Genomic DNA, 24,930 nt, shown 5'->3' on the forward strand with positions numbered 1-24,930 from the left:
TGGAGCTATCCCAAGATGGCTTCAGATGGGGACCCAGGCCATAAACCTCCCTACCCCCCAAGGCAGTAGAGGCCTGACTGTGACTCACCTCCCCTCCCCCTAAGGACAAAGGCTAGAATTGCTCCAAATACTGGACCAGACTTCCCAAACAAAAAATGGCTCTAGATGGGGGGGGGGGGGGGGGAGAGGGGGGGGCAGGGAAGCTGTACCTCCCAGAACAAGGAAACAGCAGATCACGAGAAGCTGCACGTGTGACCCCGTGGCTTGTGGTGTAGGCAGATGCTCCATGTTCAGAAATTGATGCGAGGAGGCCGCCTACTGGGAGGGTGCTCTTTGTGACCTCAGTGGACCATTCTGGTTTTTCATCTGGTACCTTGTTTGGGTTACACAGCCAGATGGACATCATTCTTTTAATTGTTAAGTATACAATTGTGAATGAGAAAGAGTCAGAGAAACTCGGCATACCAAGGAGCCTTCGGCAAAAGGCCCTGCTGATCAGTGCAATGGGGTGGCGGGCAGTCTCTTCCTTTCCTGCAAAGAAAAATGGCCTCAAAACTTTAATCTTCTCTACCTGTGTGACTCTGGGCAAGTCATTTAACCCCAGTTGCCTCAGCAAAAACAAAACACACCTCATTTTCTAACTATTATCAAAAACTTACTAAAAATTATTGTGATGTTCACTTCAATCATTTCACAGTCTACCTCACCAGAGTACAAACACCCAATGTAGAGCTACCCCTTTATATGCCCTTTTCCCCCTTGTTTGAGGGAGGAAAAATGGTTTCTGGGCTTGGTCTTTTGGGGCCCTGGTTTCCCCTTTATTTTAGATAGAGACTCCTGTGAGTGAGCTTAGCATTTTTATTGCAGGGTTGCTCTGGTGCACAGGCTGCTTGCACACTCCTTCACCACTTGTGTGTGCTCTCTTTACTACAGAATATTTCATTGCCTACAGGGGCCACAGCTTACCCAGGCAGTCGGCAGCCTCTCACTTTCCGACTCTTTGCTGCTGCTACAAATGTTATGCACCTTTGGGTACCTTTTTTGGGCTTTGGCTGTCCTGAGCCACAAGCCTCCCCTTTCTGGCAGAATTCTAAACTGCCTTCTAGAACAGGTAGTTCATTTTAGAATGCCCCCACAGTGCATTTAGGCCTGCCCCAAATCTTGTCCCCATCATTTTGTGCCAATTTGCCAGATCTGATGTGAAACCTCAGTTCTCTCCCAAGTTTCGGTGGCAGCAGTGACGTGAGGGGTTTGCACGTGGTGCTACGAGAATGTTCTCTTGTGGTAGGTTAACTCCTTTTGCAGTGAACAGATTTGCCAGGGAGAGGGACAGAAGTGCAAACCCACGCAAGTCTAGTCACAATGTAGCCTTGTGCTGCAGGCCCTACTCAGCCAGAAAGGCTTTGGAGAATGAACCGATTCTGGAGGTCAGGATTCCCACCCCTTTACCCAGTGACCTCTGGGAGATTTCCTTCTAGTTGCTGGCTGGTCCCAAGCCATCTCAGAGGATGACAATCTTGTTCCCATGTGAGGATTTGTGTTTTTGCAGTGCTCTACTGGAGGGCCCCTTCTCTAAATAGCAAAGATATTCAGGATATGCTTTTGATTTTGGGGGTATGTGCCTTATCCTGTTCCCCCCAGCACACTGCCTCACACGTGGTAGGTTTTGTTTGGTTCTTCTTCCACCCTAACCCTGGGACTTAGCTGGAGGACTCTGGACTTGTTTGCTCTGTCAGGGACTGCCACCCTCACTGAGGATGTGCCCCTTCTCTGCAGAGAAACTTGTTAATGTGACAAAACAATAGGAAAAAAAAGGCAATATTATTCCAGGATAGCCATCGGACTGAAATGCAGGTGACTTTTTTCTTTTTCAATGTTCAGACTGCAACTGCAACGCAGACTGGCTTTCCTACAAACCTTGTCGGACTTCCCATCTGATGACTCCTTTGGAAGCCGGCCCTAGAAAAGGAATGATCGCCTTGAATGCCTTTGTCAGACGGGGCTTGGACCTTCCTTTTAGGAGGGAGGAGGGAGAGAGGAAGGAGGAGCGAGGGAGGGTTGGGGGAGTGATGGATGGGGAGGGAGGTGGGGCCTGGTTCAGGGCCCGCCTGTGGGGGCGGGCCAAAGGGAGGGGTAGGCAGAGCCAGGATGGGCATGCGCACAAAATGCTTTCTTCTCCAAACCACCACAAGGGGTAGCAGTGCCGCAGTCAGCGCAGTTGTTTTTTTTCTAGAACGATCAGGCCCTCAGCTTGCCGGCGCCATTTTGGGGTGTTGTCCTCCGGCTCGGTCCCACCATGAAGGGGACCTTCAGCCGCCCCTTTCGAACCTCGCCTTGCCCCGAGTCTTGTCCGTAGTCTAAGGCCAAGTCACAGATCGGCTGTACGAGCTGAAAAAGCCCCCTGTGTAACCCCTTTTTCCTTCCCCTTGGGCAGGGCGGCCCCCCTCCCCCTCCTACCCTTTCGCGGGCATTTTTCTAGTCTCCTGATTTGTCTCCCAGTACCCTCCTCTCCCCCCCACCCCCCCTAGCTTCCAGGTCATTCACTTTCTTCCTACCTGGTTCCTTCCTCGTAGTTACGGCGGTTCAGCGCGGACCATCCAGCCCGTTTCCCGGTGAAGTTTGGGTTAGCCCGCGGCGCGGACTCGGCAAGCACATGGAAGATGCGCCATTGATCGGCGCAGCCTAGCCAGGCATTGCGGACCCTTCCCTGCGACCGTGAGCCTGAGAATCGCCCAAACGGGATGGGTAGGTGGTAAGTGGGGGGAGGAGAACTGGGGGGGGTGGGTGGGGAGGGAGTTGCAGCAACATTAGGCAGTGGCGGACCGCGGTGGTGGCGGCCGTGGTGGAAGGCGGTACCGTGGCGGCGGTGGATCATCGGCGGCTCTGGTTCTACCAGAGGCATCAGCGTCCCGGAGATGGTTGATCGCTGCTATGGAGCGGACCGTTGCTGGGAGGTCCGGGCGCCGCATTGCGGAACTCCGCAGCTAGCCACGGAGCTACCAGCCTCACCAAGAGCTCACTGCCCACTGCGGCAGACCCACCCTGATTCGAAGTGACGTGTACTTTGATGACGTTATTCAATCCTGGGCGGGCCGAGCGGGCCAGTGGGCCGCTGGCACTATGGGGCATGCGCAGAATACGTGGAAAATTTCAACAGCCCCTCCATCGCCTATCAACTGGAGGTCATTGGTCCCCCTCCCCCACAGCCCCTTCCCGGCTCCTATTGCTCTAATAGTGTACAATTAACCTGTGAAGGAAATCAAAAATGCAGGCGGACAAAAACAGAGGGATGAGGAATTCTAAATAGTGGTTCATAGCCATCTCCTAGAGTTCTTTTGCTGGTTCAGTTCATTACTGCTCCATTGGAACTGATTTGGTTCATCTCATTGTTGAAGAGGGCCACGTCCATCAGAATTGATCATCATATAGTATTGTTGACGTGTATAATGAGCTGGTTCTGTTCGTTTCACTCAGCATCAGTTCGTGTCAGTCTCTCCAGGCCTTTCTGAAATCATCCTGTTGGTCATTTCTTACAGAACAGTAATATTCCATAATATTCATATACCACAATTTATTCAGCCATTCTCCAACTGATGGGCTTCCATTCATTTTCCAGTTAAACATTCTTGCACATGCAGGTCCCTTTCTCTTAAGATCTCTAAGCTGTAGTTTAAAAGAAACTGGGATTCCAATAGGCAGAGGGGTGGAAGGATGTAGACAGAGGGACTACACTATGCAGAGGGAAATGGAACCCAAATATTTATGGGGTTTAGGGAGTTAGGCTGATTTGGCCCAAACATGGAGTGAGTATCATGGAGGTACGAGGCAGCTGGGTGGGGTGGGGTGGGGCCACTGTGCCATATGGACTGGACCTGGAGTCAAGAAAAAGAGTTCAGATCTATCATCAGACACTAACTGTGTGAGCCTGAATAAGTCATTTAACTTCTGTTTGTCTTGAGATCATATTTGTAAAGCACTTAGTACAGTGCCTGGCACATGTGGGCATTATATAAATATCCCCTTGTCCTTCCTCTACTATTTCTGAAAACATAGGTTGCAACCAGATAACAGAGGTTTAAAATGGTAAACAGAAAAGATCATATTTTGTCCTAGAGGCGATAGAGAGCTACTAGACGATCCAAAGTAGGAGAGTAATTTAATGAGACCTACATTTTGGCAACTGTGGAATCTGGGGATGAGAGAGAACAGAGGCTAGCTGCATGGAGAGATCAGTTAGAAAGCTATCAAAAATATTTCCGGTGAGAAGGGATAAGGGCCTGAACCGATGTGGTAGCCTTGTGAGTTGAGAGGGAATGGATTAGAAAGATGTTGTGGAGCCATTGATGAGCTGTCTGCAGTGAGTGACTGAAAAGGCAAATGGGACTCGGCTTGCCAAGCTGGGTAGCTGGAAAGATGCCTTTCACAGAAAGGAAAGTTGGGAGTTAGAGAACTTCTGTGAGTTCTGTATCATACCTACAGATGATGAAAATCTTACATCCAAATGGAATTTCTCTCCTGACCTGTCTTACAGCATCACCAGTGCCTACTGGATGTCTCTTGTGGGATCACGGATTTAAAACTAGAAAGGACCTTGGAGCTCAAGTCTCATAGCCAGCTTGGTGGCTGGCTAGATGAAGTGCTGGGCCTGGAGTCAAGAAAGCTGTTGTTTACTTGTAGCCAATTTTTCATGGCAAAGATCAGAGTCTACTTTGCCAAGTGGTTTGCCATTTCCTTCTCCAGCTCATTTTACAGCTGAGGAAACTGAGGTAAACAGAGGCCAGAGTTGAACTGGAGACTTTTCCGTCTCCAGGTTGAGCATGCTATCCACTGTACCATCTAACTGCCCACCGTCAAGAAAACCCGAGTTCAAATCCAACTTCAGATACTTACTCGCTATGTGACTCTGGGCAAGTCACTTCATTGCCATTTGCCTCAGTTTCCTCAGCTGTAAAATGGGATCATAATCGCACCTACCTCGTTATTGTTATGAGATCATATTTGTAAAGTAATCATGCTAGGCATATAGTAGGGGCTCTATAAATGCTTGCACCTTTCTTTTTCCTTCCCTAGTTCAACTTTCTCATTTAATATATTAGATGCTCAGGCCTAGAGAAATTTGCCCAAGAAAAGTGACTTGGTCAAATGCACCTGAATGGTAAGTGGCCGAGCTGGGATTTTAACCCAGATTCTCTGCCTCTAAATCTAATGCTCATTTTGCTGGCTCTCAGATATCCCATTGCTCTGTCAATTTAACATTCTCTACCTTCCTAAGTCTGCCTCTACTCTCAGTGGCCCTTTTCTGTTGGGGCCGGTCCAATTGTCCAACTTGAATCTTCCTTAATCTTCTCCCCCTGCCCCGCATCCAGTATTTTGTGAAATCCTATCGATCTTAATATGCGCCCCTAACCTCACTTGTCAGTCCACTTCTTTCCACCACCTTAGTTCAGACCCTCCAGGAACGCTTTCTTCCGAGCTCTAGCATCGGCCACGGCCAAATCACTCTTCCTTCTCCAGTGTGGTGTTTTTGTCTGTACTGTGATGAAACGTCGTGGGCCACTTCACCTTTATCAGCTGTCTGGGTGGGAGCCTTTCTGACCAGCCTGGACCACAGGGGAGTCAGTGGCTGATGGCCTTTTTTGGAACGCTTACCTTTAGTCAGTCAGTGACGAACCGCCTCTTGTTCTGCCCAAAGACATCCACCCACTGCTTGGCCTAGTCCAGTTCTTCAGCCACACATGCCATTTGCTTGCATCTCCTCGGGGGGAGCAGGCCCATCTGGGTCTGGCTAATGAAGGACCAGAGAGCCCGTGAATCAGATTTCTTTAGACGGAGGAAGTCTTTGTCTAGCAAGGCAGCGTTTGGTGAAGGGTGCTGCCTTGTATTTGTTGCCAGCTTTGGTAGACCTCTCTCTTGTGCTCATCACTAGTGCGCTCATCAAAGATGGTTTGGAATATCTGGAGGTCACAGGGGAGGGGGAGTAGTTGTATATAGCCTACTCTGCCTACAGTGACCACAAAAAGGCATTTCCACAGTAGTAACAGCCTGGACCATTTCCTTTTTGTTCACTTTCCTAAATGATGTGGGTCCTTCTGTTCTTGTAGCCCAAGAAGATTTTGGGGTGGATGGGCTAGAGATGGGCTCATCTTTGGGAAAGCTCCCCACCTTCTCCAGTGTCTATTGTTTTGCTTCAGAGGAAGGAATCCCAGAGACTCATGGCTGGAAATCCAGAAGTTCCACAGGGATGTAATCTGGGAGAGCCTTTTGACCCCTTTGCCTCTTAATGGATCTCTCCTTCCAGTCTCTTACACAGCTGCTAAACTCAGTCACTGATTGAAAAAAACAAGTCATAGGATTATTATTATTATTATGTCAAATTCAAACAGGATTTGACAATCAAGTTCGATTTAAACCAGAGTTTCAATGTTGATGTGATATTCAGAAAGCAATGAACATATATTCAGTAGAGGAAAAAAAGCCTCATCTGTCAAATATTGAAAAGTTTTGAATTGATGGCGTTGGTCAACGTCTGCTTTATTTTTTCATCATTTTGGCATCATTTTCATAAATGGAGAAGGGGCTAAGGGCTTTCCTTTTGGGTTGCTGAGAATCACTTCGGTGGCAGGGGTGAGATTCAGTTGCAGATCTGGCCAGACAGAAATAGAGATTTTCCCCCTTTGTCGGTTCTTTTGTTTTTAGTTGTTAGTTGAATTAGTTCTTTCGTGGCTTGTTTAATTTCAATCTCTGAGCTGGCGATAAAAGATTTAAGATCTTTTCTTCTTATCCTGTTAATACGGTTAATGCACATTTTTTGTGGGTAATCATCCATTTCCTGATGTTCTTAATTTTGTGAGCATCAGATTGTGTAAAAATAGGTACTGATAATCTTTTTTCTCTCTTAAGAATTCACCTTTTTTCATTCTTTTTCTAGGTACAAGGCAGCTATGTATCTTGTCTACTATAAAAAGATACTTTGAACACTACAAAATTCGTAAGTATACATTGTGAAACACGTGCATATATGTGAAACAGTAGCTCACGATTTCTCTTACATTGACCGAGTCTTGACATGTGAAACAGTAGCTCTCAATTTCTCTTATGCCCCCGTGGAAGGCTAACAGTGAAACAAGAAGAAAACCCTGTGAGAATGCTCAACTGCTATTTTTCCTTCTCTTTGCCCTGGTTACATTTCCCAGCAGCTGGATATCAGAGTTTCTCCACATGTCACTTGGACACATAGTAGCAAAGAGTCAGGCAGTCAGCGTGCATTCATTAAGCACCTATTCTGTGGCAGACACTGGGCTAAGTACTAGGGATAGACAAAAACACAAAAGACAGGATCCCTGTCGAGGAGCTACTGGGAGAGACAACGCACAAACAGCAGGTACACATGAGATATATACGACGTAGATAAAGGTGATCTAAAAGGGCAGTACCTGAGCAGTAGAGGAGGCCGGCACGAGGTGGCAATTGAACTGAGTCTAGAAGGATGTTGAGACGAGGGACCATAGAACATTTGTAGTGAGGGGAATGGTATAAAGAACATAGATTCAGGAGGAAACAGCCAGGCTATGAAGAGCCTTGAATGCCAAACAGGAATTTATATTTGGTTGCCACTGAAGTGGGGTGATAAGGTAGGATTCAGAGTATGGTCCAACCATAGCAACTGAGTGGAGGAGGGAATGGAGTGAGGAGAGACTTGAAGCAGGAAGAACAGTTAGGTGGCTATTGCGGTGGTCTAGGTGAGAGGTGATGAAGGCCTTGGTAAGGTTGTGACCATTTCAGAAGTGTGAAGGATATGTATAAGAGACATTTTGTGAAGATAGAATCAACAGGTCTTGATAACAGATTGGCTGGGGGTGGGAGGTTGAGGGAGAATAAGGACTTGAGCATGATCTCTAGGCCTCGCTAGTTGAAAGTATGATGATTTCCGAGGTAATAAGGAAGGTAGAAGAAGGGACTGAGCTTTGAAAGGAAAGTGGAAGAGTCCTATTTGAGAAGTTTAGGGGACATCCAGTTCAAGATGTTCAAGGATCAACTGGAGATGTCCTAGAGAGAGCCACAATCTCACATGCTCATTTTTTTAAAATTTTTTAATAACTTTTTATTGATAGAACGCATGCCAGGGTAATTTTTTACAGCATTATCCCTTGCATTCACTTCTGTTCCGATTTTCCCCTCCCTCCCTCCACCCCTTCCCCAAGATGGCAAGAGTCTTTTACATGTTGAATGGGTTGCAGTATCACATGCTCATTTTTTTATTCAGATCATTTCCTTTTTGAAAAATTTATTTTTGATACACATTGCTTTATGAATCTTGTGGGGAGAGAAAAATCAGAACAGAAGGGAAAAACAAGAAAGAAGTGAACAGTATGTGTTGACTTACATTCGGTCCCCATGGTTCTTTTTCTGGTTGCGGATGGCATTTTCTGTCCAAAGGCTGAGGGGATTGCCTTGGATCACTGAACCACTGAGAAAAACCAAGTCTTTTATAGTTGAAGATCATTTTCTAATTCTCTTCTCTCCCCCCTTCTCCCCCAATGACCAGTTCATTGGCTCAATAGCATTTCTTGATGGAATACTTGGAGTCAAATTCAGAATAATAGCAGTTCAAGTTTCTTAAGGTCTTAATTAGCAAGTTCTAATAATAGTTTCATGGGGATTCAGCTCTCAAGAATCATGTAGATCAGGGCTTCTTAAACTTTTGCCACTCCGGACCTCTTTTCACCATAGAATTTTTCACACAACCCTGGATATATAGGCATATTAAATAGGTATACAGATCAAATATTTACTAATGATGAATCATAATTTACTACTCCCTCATTCGGTTATGAGGCCTCACATGGGGCTATAAATCACACTTTAAGTGTCTGGGTCCCACATAATAAGTATTGACTATAGTGTCACATTGGAAATAGTAACAAATTGGTCACAGAAAAATCACAATATATCTTGATCTAATTAGTAATCATAGTTCAATATCATGCAAATGATTTTGCTTTAAGATGCTTAATAAATATAAGATTTGGGATAGGAGATGTAAGTGTAATCCAAATTGTGTACAGAGAACAGATTACGTGAAACATCGTCTATAGTTAAACATGTTCAGTTATTAACCACGTTCACATAAACAGAGCCTACTGTTCTCAGAGGCCTTTTATTTTATTTTTTAAATAGCTTTTTATTTACAAAACATGTGCATGGTTAGTTTTTCAACACTGACACTTGCAAAATGTTCTGTTTTCCCGTTTCCCCCCACCCCCTCCCTTGGATGGCAGGTAGTTCCATACATATTAAAAATGTTGAAGCGTATGTTAAATACAATATATGTATACATAGTTATACAGTTATCTTGCTGCCCAAGAAAGATCAGATCTAGAAAGAAGGTAAAAAACCTCTTAGAAGCCTTTTAAAGAATGGGAATGTCTTTAAGTTGATTTGTTTGCATGCATTTCGATAGTGTTCTAAATCCAAATTAAATAACAAACATAAGTAAAATCAGATTTCCTGTTAAGGTGACGTGAGAGAGCTCATAAATGACTACTTTTCACTAATGTAACTGAAATCCTTTTTCTTAGAAACAAGAGATTTCTGCCAGTAACCTCACGATTTAATGGATTCTCACCTTTGTTTCCCAAGTTTCTCCACAGTTTAATTATACCCATATCATTCTGAAAGAATGAGATACTTCAGGAATTGAATCTTCTACACATGACAAGTTCAGGTACTTAACTCCTGCTTTGGCCATGGAATGACAAATTCAGAGCAGAATAGCAAGAGCTTCCCAATTGCAGCTTAATACAGTATTTCAGATGCCTCGATCTTAAACTAATAAGGAGTAGATTCAGTATTGTGATAATAAACTTTCACTGTCTATGGTAATAAAATTGGCTATGAGAGCGGGAACAGGGTTATTACAGTATCAGGGCCTACACCACTATAAGTAGCCTAGAATATGGAAGCAAGTGGACAGATTTCTTGTATGGGAAAATAAATTTAAGAAGAGTGTCACCTGAACTTCCCCAGGGTAATCTTCCTACCTTATTTCTAGGAACAGATATAACAGCTCTTGGTTGTCGCTTCTATGGAGCCTGCTGACTTTTCTGTTGTTGTTGTTGAATTTAACTATTTTATTTATTTAGTATTTCCCCCCCAATTACATTCAAAACCGAAAAAAAAGTTTACATTTGTTTAGAGTTCTAGGTTCTTCCCCTTATTCCCACTCACAATTAAGAAACCACATGTGAAGTTATACAAAACATATCCATAAAAGCCAAGTTGTGAAACAAAACACAAATCTACCACCATAATGAAAATTAAAAACCCTCAAACTCTCAAGAAAAATTAAGTGAAAAAAAAAAAGAATGCTTCAACTTGTATTCAGACACAATCAGTTCCTTTCTGGCTATGGAAAGGATTTTTCATCATAAGTTCTTCAGAGTAGTGCTGGATCATTGTACTGCCGAGAATAGCAAAGTCATTTACAGCTGGTCATCTCAGCACGTTGCTCTTTGTATACAGCATGTTGTACTTTGCTTGAGTTTATGGAGCACTTTCCAGTTCTTTTTTTTTTTTTTTTGAGAACATCCTGCTCATCCCCCACAGAACAATAACATTCCATCACAAACATACAATGAGTGAGCCATTCCTCCCAATTTATGGGCATCCCCCATCTTCCAAGCCCTTCTGACATTTTTTAAAGCTTGCGTTTTAAGGACAATTCAAAGATATGTTGTGTCCTTGGTTTGTTGTAACCAATGAAACTCCAAAAGGGACATGCAGGATCCCAAAAAAACTTTCTCAGGAATAAACTTCTCACTAGTCACAGTAGGTCATGCTGCACAAGAAACATCAAATTAAAAGGGGGTGGGGGGGGGGGCGCGGAGAGGACCAAGCAAACAGCAACAAAAAAGTGAAAATCCTCTGCTTTGATCTACATTCAGTCTCCATAGTGTTTTCTCTCTGCACGCAGATGGCACTTTCCATCTCAGGTCTATTAGAATTGCCTTGAATCACCTCATTGTTGGAAAGAGCCACGTCCATCACAGTTGATCATCGTATAAACTTGTTGCTGTATACAACGTTCTCTTGGTTCGACTCATTTCACGTGACATCAGTTCATGTAAGTCCTCATAGGTTATCCTGCTGATCGTTTCTTATAGAACAGTAATATTCCATAACATTCATGTACCATAATTTATTCAGCCCTTCCCTAACTGATGGGCATCCGCTCAGTTTCCAGTTTCTTGGCCGCTACAAAGAGGCCTGCCAAAAACATTTTGGCACATGTGAGTCCTTTCTTTCCTGTAAGATATCTTTGGGATATAAGCCCAGTAGAAACACTGCTGGGTCAAAGGATGTGCCTAGTTTGATGGCCCTTTAGGCACGGTTCCAAATTACTCTCCAGAATGGTTGGATCAGTTCACAACTCCACCAACAATATTAGTGTCCCAGTTTTCCCACATCCCCTCTGACATTTACCATTATCTTTTTCTGTCATCTAAGCCAGTCTGAGAGGTGTGAGGTGGTACCTCAGAGTTTTAATTTTCATTTCTCTAATCAATAGTGATTTATAGAGTATTTTTTCACATTATTATAGAAGGCTTTAATTTCTTCATCTGAAAATTACATTCAGTCTCCTTAGTTCTTTTTCTGGACACAGATGCCGTTTTCTATCCAAAGTCTTGCCTTGGATGGATTTATTCCCAATCCCTGCCTCCCTTTACCTTTCTTTGAGACTTATGGCATAAAGAGCTGCCCAGAGCATCTTGCCTTCAAATTCCTTTCCTCTTGGGAATTTCAAGCTGCATATAATTAAAGGGTTTTTTTAAGTGTAAAGTTTTACCAATACTTTGAAATCATATGTGTTATTAAGTTAAAGTTTGCTGAGCTAAAATATTAGGTTCTCAATTGAACTGCTGCTTTTTGCCCAGGTAAAAATACCTAAAGAATTTGATTTAATGCTAGCCGGAGGGAGCCAGTTTCCCCAGATAGAAACCTTCACGAGCTTTCATAAAGGGAGTAAATGAAATAGTCCAATTCAATAATTGAACAGTACCAGGAAACATTTAAGATTTGTATGTAGTGGGGCAGCTAGATGGTGCAGTAGATAGAGCACCAGCTCTGAAGTCAGGAGGATCTGAGTTCAAATCTGATCTCAGACACTTAACACTTCACAGCTGTGTGACTTTGGGCAAGTCACTTAACCCCAACTGCCTCAGCAAACAAACAAACAAAAAAAGATTTGTATATACCAGTCACAATAACCAATAATTTTACCGTATTCAGTGTTTATGTAGTGTTAGATTTAATAAGGGTTTCTGATGGATTTATCCTGAAAGGTGGAAAGGCACGAACCAGATGATTATCTAACCTTATTCTTTGGGAAAAAACAAAAAAAACAAAAAACTGGTTACTGCCTGATTTCTAGAAATTTTTCCTTTGCAATTTCTGCTTCTTACCTGAAGTCAAATCACTGTACTTTAACCATCTAAGCCTGGGGCTAGAGCCTGAAATCTTAAAATATTGACACTGTAACTCAGTTACTAATTTGCTCCTGTTTTGTTTTGTTTTGTTTTGTTTTTTAACAATTCCATCACCCAAAGATAATCATGGCAGTTGGCCATGTGTTCTTTTGGGAGAAGCAGAGTGACGATCAGTTCTGATCGGTTAGCAGTTAATGAGAGAGCGGTGTTTCTACTGAGCTTATATCCCAAAGAGATCTTAAAGGAGGGAAAGGTTCCACATGTGCCAAAATGTTTGGGGCAGCCCTTTTTATATGGCTAGAAACTGAGTGGCTGCCCATCAGTTGGAGAATGGCTGAATAAACTGCGGTATATGACTGTTATGGAATATTATTGTTCTGTAAGAAATGACCAGCAGGATGAATACAGAGAGGCCTGGAGAGACTTACACGAACTGAGGCTGAGTGAAATGAGCAGGACCAGGAGATCATCGTACACGGCAACAACGAGACTATATGACAATTCTAATGGACTTGGCCCTCTTCAACAATGATATGATCCAGGCCACTTCCAGTGATCTTGAGACGATGAAAGCCGTCCGCACCCAGAGGGGACAGAGTGTGGCTCACAACATGGCATTTTCACTTCTTTTGCTGTTTGCTAGAATTTTATTTTCTTACTTTTTTCCCTTTGTGATCTGATTTTCCTTGTGCAGCAAGAGAATTGTATAAATACATATACATATATTGGATTTAGCACATATGTATATATTTTATTCTATCTTTTTATTTACAAGATATATGCATGGGTAATTTTTCGGCACTGACAGTTGCAAATCTTTTTGTTCCAACTTTTTCCCTCCTTCCCCCCACCCTTTCCCCGAGATGGTAGGGTGACCAGTACATTAACATACATTTTTTACCATGTTTAGCATATATTGGATTACTTGCCATCTGGAGGAGGGGGAAAATTGGAACACAAGGTTTTGCAAGGGTCAGTGGTGAAAACTTCTCCTTGTGTACCTTTTGAAAGTAAAAAGCTTCAATTAAAAGAAAAGAAAGAAAAAAATTCCAATAAATAAAAGTGACGTGTAAAACTGGGGGAAAAGGTTAATTAGAGAATGAATATTCCAATGAGGGGCTGGACCTGAACTTTGATTATAGCATTTAGGGAAATCTATTCAAAGAAGTTATCCCCGGGCCAACCTGAGTAAAAACACAATGGCTGCCCCACCTGGCTGGAGTCTTGGTAGAGGACAAGGTTAGCTCAACCTTCAGAGACCGAGGTCTTGAAATGAGGGTAAAAGAAAAGGGGGGAGGATTCTGAATTGCCCCAAATCATTACTTATTAATACCCATTTCTCTCATCCCAAAGACCACCATTGATTATTTCAAAGTAGCACATCAAAGATGTCGGTTAAAAACCATAGCTGTCTAAAAGGGAATCGATTCCCTCTACGCCTTCTTGTCGCTGATGCCAAATGAAAAATTCGAGTTGCTCCTTTCCCAGCTAAAAAAGAATATTCTCAATTTGTGAAGCTGGTACGATGCATCGTGCCCTGAAAGAAAATTCCAAGTGAGGGGGATAATTGGGGAAGCAGCAGCACCAGATAGCGTGTCCACTGGGCTTCTGGATCTTTTTGTTGGTGTTGATTTACATTTTTTAATTAAATAGATCAGTTTTTCAGTTGGAAAAAGCAAAATGTACAAAAATACATTTTAGGGAATGTTTGACACTTGTTGGTTTTCAACTGCAGTGGGAAAATGTAACTTTTTACAAGTGCCATTTTCAGCGGGAGGGTATGTCTTATGCCTATATAATGTATAAATTCTTTTTTTTCCCTCTTTTGTTTTGTTTGGTTTCTGAAGGGAAGCAAGAGACCACATTGGAGTTGATCAAATGAAAAATAACAGAAGGTGGGGCTTACTTTCAAGAATAGGAGATATTAAAACAGGTAGACCTTGAATGTGTGTGTTTGTAAGCGAAAGAGGATCATGTGTTGCATTCTTTGTTGTTCAGTCATTTCAATTATGTCCGGCTCTCCGTGACCCCGTTTGAGGTTTTCTTGGCAGAGATCCTGGAGTGGCCGGCCATTTCCTTGTCGGAAGGAAACTGAGTCAAACAGGGTGAAGTGACTTGCCTAAGGTCACGTGGCTAGGACTTGTCCGAGGCCAGATTTGAACTCGTGAGGATGAGTCTTTGTGACACCAGACTATCATTCCATCCACGGCAGTGCTCCTTAGCTGCTCATAGCATAGTGTGAGCACACAGTAGGCGTTTAATCAGTTTTATAGAATGTAAGAATGTTGACTTGCCTTTTATATTAAATTTAAATTTGTAAGGAGTGTTAAATTGGGAGTTAAGAAGATTTGAATGTGGTAAGAATGTGTCCAGGATGATTTATTCCTGGAACTTTCTTCTGACCATAGTGTGCCGGTGTTTGGAAAAATCGGTCCTTTGTTCTTTAAAGTTTAAAAAAAATGCTTACATTTTAATTGTCATTTGAAAGGCAAGCAACTTTGAAGTAGGAAAAAAAGCCCATACTACTCTGTTTGCCAGAAACAAAGCATTATGGGTTTTTCCTGTGTTTCAAGAGCCTTGGGCTCCCTCTGCTAGGGTCTTGCCCGATGAGGGTGGGTTTGGAAGAGTGTGCTGACAATTATATCTCTGGGTAGACTGGAAAGCAAGTCGAGGAAGCAGGTATGAAGTACCTACTCTGTGCCAGGCATCGTGCGAAGATCTAAGGATACAAAAAAAGACCAAAGACTGTCCCTGTTCTCAAGGAGTTCTTGGTCTGATGGTGACATGAAGGCCAAGAGGGGAAGCCAGCTTGGGCTACTGTTTCCTGGGCCTGTGAAGAGGCTCCAACCCTCCTGACTGCCTCAGCCTCCCCTTTCTGTCTCCTAGCATCCCTTAGCCTTCAGGTGGGATCTTGCCCTTAGATTCTGCTTTTCCCATTCGCCTCCTGATCAACTCTAATTCTGCCTTGTTTCAGCCTCTGATGACCGTCACACTCTTTTCTGGTTAGTGCTGTTAGATTTTTTTTGAGTTGTGAATGATGATGGACGACTGAAAAGCTCCTTTATTCTAGGCGGCCGAGTTATCTGTTGACCTAACGTGTCTTCGCTAAAGATGAGTTTTCTCGAGCCACAACAGACCTAATTTTCAAGAAATATTTCAAACTACACTCAATTACGTGATCTCTGTTTATTTCCCTGAATCTTGACATTTCCATTGAAAATTTTAATTTCTTGAACTGGAAATTTAGGGATTGATATATAATAATGGAAAAGTACAGAACCCTAACAACATGGAACTGTTCTGTCGTGCACATCTTGGGTAAACTGGGTGGCGTGTGCTGAGCTTGGAGCCCGGCAAGTCTTGGATTCAAATATAACCTCAGACCCTCACTAGCTGTGTGACCTTAAGCAAGTCACTTATCTTCTTTCTTGCTTAGTTTCCTCACTTGTAAAAATAGGAAATGATAATGTTTCTATGAGCACATGAGATAAGATTTGTAAAGTGCTTTGCAAACCTTAAAGTGTTCCATCAGTGTTAGATTATTATTATATTATTTATTTTTATAATATCATTAATATTAATATACTACTTATAATACAACTGGGCAATCAAAATTTCATCAGCGACTTGTTGGCTCCAACATGAATATGACTTTTTTTTGGCCGAGGCAATTGGGGTTAACTGACTTGCCCAGGGTCACCCGGCTAGAAAGTGTGAAGTGTCCGAGGCTAGATTTGAATTCGGGTCCTCCTGACTTCAGGGCTGGTGCTCTATCCACTGCGCAACCTAGCTGCCCCACGAATATGTCTCTTGAGAAATACAATTCTTGTGCAGGGAAGCTGAGAGTTTTATTAAGGGCCGACGTAGCCGGAACCCGCGATAGTAAAGTAAGAACAAGCTGTCTGTTTTCTGTTGTGTTGGTTTCCTCAGAGGATGAAAAACCAGTGAACTCTAGTCGACGAAGCCGAAGTTCTTCATAGGAAGGAACCATGTGGTCCTCTTGTGAACAAGGGGCGCCCAGCTGCTTGTGTCGGACCCACCTGATAGTACTGGGAGAAGGGAACTTGCCCTGATGCAAATCTTTGATCTTGGGTTATTTCGATTTTAAGGTGACCTAGTTCTCTCGAGCTCTCGTAGGTGGCCCACCTGCCCTATGTGTTCCTGGAAACGGCCCTGTTAACGAGAGCCTCTCTCTACGTGATTGTTGGCGGATGTTAATGGAAATAAAAGACCCGGCGTGTGGTTGTGTCAGCTCTTCCCCCCACGTGTGGGACATCTCCCTAGTTAGAGATCCTGGGTGGCTGCCTATAACCCTTAGTTGCTCACATGCGACCAAAGGGGGTCGGACTACCACTAAGGCTCTGACCATCATTTCCTAAACATTTTGCCCCCTAGATGCTCGTTTTCCTAATGCAGCAGCACAATCGGACTGTATGCCCCCTCCCCCCGGTGTCCCTACTTGTCCCACCAGCTAGTCTCAGTGTTGAGAAATGGAGTATGCTGATGAGTCGGCTGCTTCCTTTACGACTCTGTATGAGAAACGGCCTCGTGTGTCTGAGACTTTCGTTCTTCTTGGGGGTGGGCGTGAAGCTTGCTGGGAAAAGATCTCACCAGATGTTCCAGGCCATGACCTTTCACCTCAGCTATGTAGGCCAAAGGCCTTCCAGAGGGCAGAGTGCCTGGCCTCCGTCTCCTCTTTCCTGCCCAAGAATGAAATAGGAATTGCCTTCCCCATAACCTCAGAGCCCGCTTTGCTCTTTGTGAACCTTTTGGCTTTGTCGCGTCAGTTTTGTGAATGGTCACTGTTAACCTTATTCCCCACTGTGGACCCGGATCAGAGCCCTGAAGGACACCTGGGGTTAAAAGCCATGAGGGGAGGAAGATCCAGCAAAGGAGATGGAGAAGTGTGTGTGGGAGGATGGGCCGGGGTGGGGTGGGGGTGGGGGGGGGCCATGCTATAAATCTAGGGAGCATCACGGAGGAGAGATTGTCCCATACTGTATGGAGGTCAAGGAGAACGAGGATGCACGAGAAGCAGTTGGATGCAACGATCACCACGTCACTAATAACTTGGGAAAGAAGTGTTTGGGGGAATGGGAAAGTTGGGAGCCCGTTGTAAAGGGTTTAGAAGAATGAGAGGAGACAGACTTCTGGAGGAGTGGAGCTCCTGAGGCTAGGGGAGAGGGGACGGGACAGCAGGGACCAGGGAGGGTTTAGGGTGGAGAGCCATGGGCACCTTTGTAGAAAGGCAGGAAGGAACCAGAGAGACTGGAGGGAGTGGGGACAAAGGGGACAAAATGTGTTGTAGAAGATCAGATGGGATGGGAACCTGGGGGAGGGGGGATTCAGTAAGCAGTAAGGCAGCTTCATGTCCCCCAGGCTGAAAGGAGAGAGTGCCGGAATGGTGGGAGGTGGGCAGGAGGAGCTTTCCCCCTTTAACATGGGTAAGGTTCTCAGCTGAGAGCTAGGGAAGGCAAGCCAGGGAGGGTTGGAGGAGGGCTGGGAAGGTGCAGTCGGTGGCCAGGGAGGCTGTGAGGCAGCAGGTAGGGGTGTTTTCCCTTCCTGTGTCTGCTGATGAATTCGATGTATTTGTCTTTGCTTTGTCCACTTTATGAGAATTTCCCATGATGCCCACCCCGCTGCCTCCACGTGCGCCATCCTGCATCCCACTTAGGAGAAATAAGCTCCTTTTGCTTTGTTCCTTTTACCCTCTCCTCGGAATAGAGCCCATCAACTTTCAGTTCCTGGTTTTCTTGTTTAACTCCCTCCAAACTGGCCAGACGTTTGGGTTCCGGGAGGGCGCGGCTCTCACCTGCCCGCTAGAGCGGCAGCACTGCGGGCATCACTCAGCCTCGCGGGATTGCTCACAGAGACCCTCCCAGTCCTGCCGCTTTTGTGTTTCCACTTCCTGATTAGCGCAGCTCTTTTCCCCCACAAAGGCCTGAAAGTTGCCTGTTCCTTTTCCCCTCAGCTTTGCATGGGGCCTCGTTCTGGATTGGAAGTCTCTTGCCTTCTGGAGGAGGGTAGGACAGTGTATTTTCACCCATCCTCAAGGTGGCACGCTGGATAGAGCTCTGTGCCTAGTCACAGAGAGCCGAGTCACTCTAGGCAAGTCACTTTACCTCTGTTTACCTCAGTTTCTTTAAATGGAGATGATGATGGCACCTACCTCAGCAGGGTTATTGTGAAGATCGAAGGAGATCATGTTTGTCCCCCATCCCCAAAGAGACTGATGAGGGGAGATCTGGCAAAGGGCTCTCTTGGCAGGGATCTGGCCTCGGGCAGCCTCTATGGAAATGCTCCCTCCCTTCTCCCCCTCTTTGAACACAAAGCTCAATGAAATAAAGCCATTCTAAATGTCCATCGGCCACACCCAAACGTGCATTTTAAGTTCATGACCTCTGGCTGGATGCCACGCCTTTGCGCCTGTTTTCATTTTTTTTTTTTTTTGAATTCGCCTTCTAGTCTCCTCCTCCCATCTACCTTATCTCCTTTAAAAAGAGAGAAAGGTCAAAACCTCGCTGTGGTGTGCGATCTTCCTGACCTGCCTCGGTTCATGGAAATCTTTGGTGGGTCACCCGTTTTCAGTCGTGCCCGATGCTCTCTGACCCCCACTTGGTGTTTTCTTGGCAAAGATACCGGACTAGTTGGTCGTTTCTTTTGCCAGCCCTTTTTCCAGATGGGAAAACTGAGGCAAACAGAGCGACAATAACTTGCTAAGAGTCGCACAGGTCGCAAACTTGTCCAAGGTACCATTTGAACTCCCTTCCCTAGTCCAGGCCCTGTTCTGTCTGTGCCCATATAGAATGCTTACTAGGAGGAAAAGGGCTGGGAAGTGCTTCTCTCCCCCCCCCACCCCCCTCTTCATTCGCGTTTGTCGGAGCATTCCCCTCCTCGACAAAGGGCTGTCATTTCTCCAGCTGCAGACCATTGGGAGCCTTTGCTGGTCTCGGCCTTCAAGGCCCTCGTGCCAGTGGGTCAGGCCACATACAAGCGGCCGTGGGATCTAGAGCAGTGACGATCGCAGGATTGAAGGGAGCAGGCTAGCTGTCCCCCAGCCCGGCGGAGAACCCGGGAAGCAGGCTTGTGTCTGACCGAGCTTCAGGAAGTCTTCACGAGCTCGGGCGGACATCCCCCTATCTCGGCGATGCGTGGGGCTCCACCTGGTCTAGCCAGTCCGCCAAGATGGCTTACGTGGGTGTGGCCGCCGTGCGCCCGCAGCTTTGGAGCCCAGGTGAGCCGGGGGGCAAGTCCACATCAAAGGTAGACAAGAGAGCCGGAAGAGGGCTGGAAGGCCCTTCCCCCAAAGGGGCCCCTCCTCCCGGAACCGCACCCCCCATAGTGAAAAGTATCATCTAAAAGTATAAGCTCCTTGACTCGCACCCCCCCACACCCCCCCACCCCCCGGATCCTTCAAGTCCTGCGGATCTCACAGATCTGACTTGGCCACGTGCTTGCCCCAGAGCAGGCAGTGGCTCCCGGCAGCCCTGGGTAGTCTGGCCCCGGAGCAGCCTTTGCTTTCGAGCTTTGGCTTGGACTCCGCATCCTCCGAGCAGCCTTTTCGGAAGTCTCCAGGGAGATGCGACCAATTTTGCTGCTTAGTGCCTGGCGACCTCTCCGGGTCTCAGCTCTCTCTGCCAGACGCACGAATAAGAGCGCCTGGAAATGGGGGACCGCGTCAGCTCGGGTGCTAGCGGGCCTCTGCAGTACCCTCCGGGAGCACGCAAGCTCCCGACGGGCGGGGAGCCTTTTAGGGCTGGTACGTGCAGCCCCCGGACGGGGCCTGGCACCGAATGGGCGCTGAGTAATCCCCCCAAGTCACCCTGCAGCGAAGGGATGTGTAGACAAGCCGGTAGCTCCCAAGGGTTGGTGTGAATGGGCTGATGTACCCCCAAGGAAAGATGTGTACAGACCAAGTAGTAATCCTCAGCCCAACCCCTCCTCGACGCTGAGCGTGGAGGAGTCCCGGCCACTAGGCGATGGGACCCCAAAGGGAGAGCGGAGACAGGTGAAAGCGCTCCTCGGGATTTCCCATCTGTGAGGGACGGTGGTTAGCTCACACGGAGCACGGGACCACGGCCTTCGGAGAACCGTGGACACTGCACTGTGGGGACAGGTCGCCCATTTTTGAGGAAAACCGGGGTGAAGGTGGGAGGGGGAGGCCGGGCCAGGTGCGGCCCCGCCCCAAACGGGAAGAGGGAGGGCCCACCGTCCAGGCGGGAGATGGGAGGGGCCGACGTCCAGCCGGGCGGGGGCCGGCCCTCCCCACGGAGCCAGGTGTGGCCCCGCCCCAGACCCGTTCAGACACGGACTGGCCCGGGAGCGTGAAGACGCCTCGGAGTGGGAATCCGGGTGCGTGTGCACGGCCGGGCCAGCCCGGCCAGATGGCCCAGCGGGGCCCGGCACGGGAACCCCGGCCCCCTGGGTGGCGGTCTCTGCCAAAGTAAGTGGCAGACGGGGAGAGGGGGAGAGAAAGGGGGGAGCCGGGGAGGCTGGAGGGAGGGGGGCTGACTCTACCGGGCCGGAGGCGTGGCTTCGGGCCTCGTAGACCCAGACCGACGTCCGACCTGGAGTTGGGGGGAGGGAAGCAGACAGCGCCAGGAGGGAGGCGGGGGGGGGGAAGGGGGAAGAGCTGCGTCGACCTCCCCTCCAGTCAGTAGGGCGGAACCGAGCGCCTGCGCAGAATTTGCTTCTGCCTGGAGGTTGAAGGAGGAATCCAGCCAGGGAAGGAGGGAGGGAGGGTGGGTCCAGGAATTGGGGGGGGAGGGAGGAGCCGGCCCCAGGCCCCACCCTGAAGGGGAGTTTCTCCCTACTGCGGGAGGGGAGGGCCAAGTTGAGGGCTGAGGCCCGAGCCAGTTTCCATACCTACGGGGAGGAGGGCTGCCGTTGCTTGGCGCATGCGCCGATTAGGAGCTTGATTAGGAGCTTGTCTTCGGCCTTTTCCATCCCATCCCCAGAGGAAGGAAAGAGGGAGGGCAGGACAGGGCGCATGCGCTCAGGTTGCATCAATCTAGGCCAATTGTGGCCTGGCTGTCCTTTCTCTGGTCCCAGGCGGCCCCGGGTGGATTCCTTGGAGAAAGTGGCAAGGCCGGGCATGGCCGCAGTCTGGCAGCAGGTGCTGGCCGTGGATGCAAGGTGAGGCCTTCTGTTGCCCTGCATGTCGTTGTTCCCCCTCCCTCCCGTGCTCCTTCCCCATCCCCCCCACCGGTCTCCAACCTCCCCACTTCCCAGATGCCCTCCGAAGGGGCCCCTGCAGGGCTCTGTAGCCCTGGCCTGCCCTTCCCTTACTGTGGCCCATCCTACTGTTGTACTGTGCTGTCCCCAGCCCCTGCCCCCCCACCTCAGTGTTGTCATGGTCAGGGATGGCCCCACACAAGCCGCACAGGGCCTGCTCCAGCCTCCTGCCCCCTGCCATCGAGCCCCCTAGGGCTAACACATGCCAGTCTCCTCCCTTCCCTAGCATTATTACCCCCCTCAGGTACAACGCATACCGCACACCCACCTTCCCACAGTTCCGAACACAATACATCCGGCGCCGGAGCCAGCTGCTGCGAGAAAATGCCAAGGCAGGGCACGAACCTGCCTTTCGAAGGCAGTACCTAAAGCTGAGGGCCCAGCTGCTGGGACACCGCTATGGGCCTCTGTCGGAGCCCGGGAGCTTCCGAGCCTACAGCAACAGCGTTGTCCGAAGCAGCCGAACCACACTGGACCGAATGGAGGTGGGTCCCTTAGGACCCTGCTGCCTCATTCCCCACAAAACCAGCATCTCTATCCCTCTAGCTCCCAGAATCCTTCGCTTTAGCCTTGAACTATTTAAGGCGATCGAACCATTGAAGATGAATCCCTGTTCCTGGTAGGACTTTGACGAGGATCCGCGTTCACTCGGTGCCCGTGGCCACCGGCGCTCAGTCAGTCGTGGATCCTATCAGTTGCAGGCCCAGATGAATCGGGTCATCTACGATGAGAGGTGAGAGCCGAATGGGGGAGGGGGGGTCCCTTTGCCTTTGGGGGCTCGGAGGGTCTTACTTTTTGCAGTCCGTGTGAATTCTCTCCCCCAACCCCTCTTTCTAACACCAGGATGCCAGGCAGCGTCGTGCCCACGTCAGTGGCAGAGGCCAGCCGGGCTATGGCCGGGGACACTTCGCTGAGCGAAAATTACGCTTTTGCCGGGATGTACCACGTCTTTGACCAACACGTGGATGAGGCTGGTGAGAGCCAGCGGGAGGGAGCATAGTAAAACTTTGTTCAACAAATTCTTCTATAGAACTTGGAGCAAATCACTTCCTCTCTCTCTGAGCCCTTACCCCAGTGCCTAGCACAAACCAAGTGTTCGATAAGTGCTTGTCATCTCCCCCTTCCTCTCCATCTCTTAACACCGCGAGGAAGATTGATTGTGGGATGGCATATACGTGGGCCAGTGCCAATTGAGTCCTAGCTTCCTGATTCTTCAACCCCCACTTTGATCCACTTGTAAAATCTCCTGACCGGGTCATTGCCTAACATCATTCGTTTGGGAATTTAATGTCTTCTTCTTCCTTCCCTCCAGTTCCCAAAGTCCAATTTGCTAATGATGATCGCCACCTGCTAGCTTGCTGCTCCCTGGACGGCAGCATCTCGGTGTGCCAACTGGTACCCGCCCCCCCCGTGGTACTGCGTGTGCTCCGTGGGCATTCGCGTGGCGTGTCGGACTTCGCCTGGTCCCTTTCCAACGACGTCCTCGTCTCCACGTCGCTGGACGCCACCATGCGCATCTGGGCCACGGAAGATGGCCGCTGCATCCGCGAGATCCCCGACCCGGATGGGGCCGAACTGCTGTGCTGTACTTTCCAGCCAGTCAACAATAATCTCACTGTGGTGAGGTCCCCTGCACCACCCCCGTCCGCCCTATCGAATCACTTGGCAGAAACTCCCACTTTCCCTGGCCCTTTTTGCAAGTCAGAACAATCTACTGGGTTCTATGTAGAGAGAAAGCGGCACGTTCCTCTGCTCTGGTCCCGGGTTCCGAGGGTTTTAGAACCATTTCTATGGAAGAACCTTCCGGGAACTTATTTGGTGCCGGCCCTCCTGCTCTAAGGCCAAACAAACCCCCAAGTCTCTGATAGTGTGGCCCTGCCATATCCCATGATCCCACTGCATCCATGGTGCATGATTTCATGTGGGGGATATCTGTGGCTGGGTGTGACCCGGCACTGTCCATCCTCCCGCTCCTCTCCAGGGGATCCCCTGCTCCCAAGCTGAAGGAGCTCTGTGACCTACATTCCCCAACAGGTGGGCAACGGGAAGCACAATGTGCACGTGATGAACATCTCCACGGGCAAGAAGGTGAAGGGTGGCTCCAGCAAGCTGACTGGCCGAGTGCTGGCCCTGTCTTTTGATTCCCCCGGACACATCTTATGGGCTGGGGACGATCGGGGCAGCGTCTTTTCCTTCCTTTTTGACATGGCCACAGGTAAGACGAAGGAGTCTCTGGGGGAGTCCCCCAGGAAGGGAGTCTGTCCCCATAGCCCAGAGAATCCAAAGGCTACTTGCCCACGCAGGGAAGCTGACCAAGGCCAAGCGGCTGGTGGTACACGAAGGCAGCTCCATCACTAGTATCAGTGCGCGTTCCTGGATCAGCCGGGAAGCCCGTGACCCCTCTCTGCTCATCAACGCCTGCATCAACAAGCTGCTCCTCTACCGGTAAGGGACAGCCCCTTTGGTTGGGGCCTTTCCCCCTCCTTGGGGCCGGGGGGGGGGGGTTCTAACCTTTGGGATGAGCTGTGGGGGGGAACTCCCCAAAGTGACTGAGAAGCCAGTCAAAGTCATCCCTAGCCTCTCTCTCCTCCCCCCCCCCCCCCCCCCCCCGCATCTCTCATACAGGGTGGTGGACAACGAGGGCACTTTGCAGCTGAAGAGGAGCTTCCCAATCGATCAGAGCCAGCATCCTATTCGAAGCATCTTCTGCCCCCTCATGTCCTTCCGCCAGGGAGCCTGTGTAGGTAAGGTCAGGGGCTCGGAGAACACAGGGGAGGGAGAGGGTGAGGACGAGAGCCCTGCCTTTGACTCCGCTACCCCTCGCCGTCTGCTTTCAGTCACAGGCAGCGAGGACATGTGTGTCTATTTCTTCGATGTGGAACGGGCCACCAAGGCCATCGTCAATAAACTGCAGGGCCACAGCGCCGCCGTGCTGGATGTCAGTTTCAACTGCGACGAGAGCCTTCTGGCCTCGAGCGACGCCGGCGGGATGGTCATCGTGTGGAGACGCGAACAAAAGTAACCGCGGCCCGACCCGAAGAGGGGCCCGGGGCCCGGCACCTGGTCTCGGTGAACCGAGGACAGGCGTAGCGATAGTGGGGAGGGATGGGGAGGACCGAGATGAACTAGCATAGACGTCGAATTTTGTAAATAATAAAAGTCCGTGTGTGGTGACTACCGTCCCTTCCTACATCCTGCCTAGGAGAAGTGA

The 24,930-nt window shown here is 48.3% G+C and overlaps 1 protein-coding gene and 1 long non-coding RNA gene across 6 annotated transcripts; one reads left to right on the forward strand and one right to left on the reverse strand.

Annotated features, from left to right (window-relative positions):
- Positions 1-11: 11 nt before the first annotated feature.
- LOC127542925 (uncharacterized) lies at positions 12-2,647 on the reverse strand. The gene is made up of 4 exons (XR_007948923.1): positions 2,556-2,647; positions 1,918-2,388; positions 466-531; positions 12-373 (listed from the first exon to the last, which is right to left on the reverse strand). It is a non-coding gene; the product is annotated as an uncharacterized LOC127542925 (long non-coding RNA).
- Positions 2,634-24,893, forward strand: WDR13 (WD repeat domain 13). 5 transcript variants are annotated; one of them, XM_051968831.1, is made up of 12 exons: positions 2,634-2,745; positions 6,929-6,988; positions 14,333-14,418; positions 21,537-21,620; positions 21,964-22,204; positions 22,343-22,452; positions 22,563-22,693; positions 23,032-23,339; positions 23,754-23,934; positions 24,023-24,164; positions 24,345-24,463; positions 24,557-24,893. In XM_051968831.1, the coding sequence occupies exons 4-12, from the start codon at positions 21,580-21,582 to the stop codon at positions 24,739-24,741; spliced, it is 1,458 nt and encodes a 485-aa protein (XP_051824791.1). In that variant the 5' UTR covers positions 2,634-2,745; positions 6,929-6,988; positions 14,333-14,418; positions 21,537-21,579; the 3' UTR covers positions 24,742-24,893. The 5 variants fall into 5 exon arrangements, with proteins under 5 accessions (XP_051824791.1, XP_051824793.1, XP_051824790.1 ...); XM_051968833.1 differs by lacking the exons at positions 2,634-2,745; positions 6,929-6,988; positions 14,333-14,418 and adding an exon at positions 20,502-20,928 and having other exon boundaries at positions 21,500-21,620; positions 21,998-22,204; XM_051968830.1 differs by lacking the exons at positions 2,634-2,745; positions 6,929-6,988; positions 14,333-14,418 and adding an exon at positions 20,783-20,928.
- The last annotated feature ends 37 nt before the right edge of the window (positions 24,894-24,930 follow it).

This window comes from Antechinus flavipes, chromosome X (assembly GCF_016432865.1).
Source record: "Antechinus flavipes isolate AdamAnt ecotype Samford, QLD, Australia chromosome X, AdamAnt_v2, whole genome shotgun sequence".
In the NCBI taxonomy this organism is placed as follows: Eukaryota; Metazoa; Chordata; class Mammalia; order Dasyuromorphia; family Dasyuridae; genus Antechinus; species Antechinus flavipes.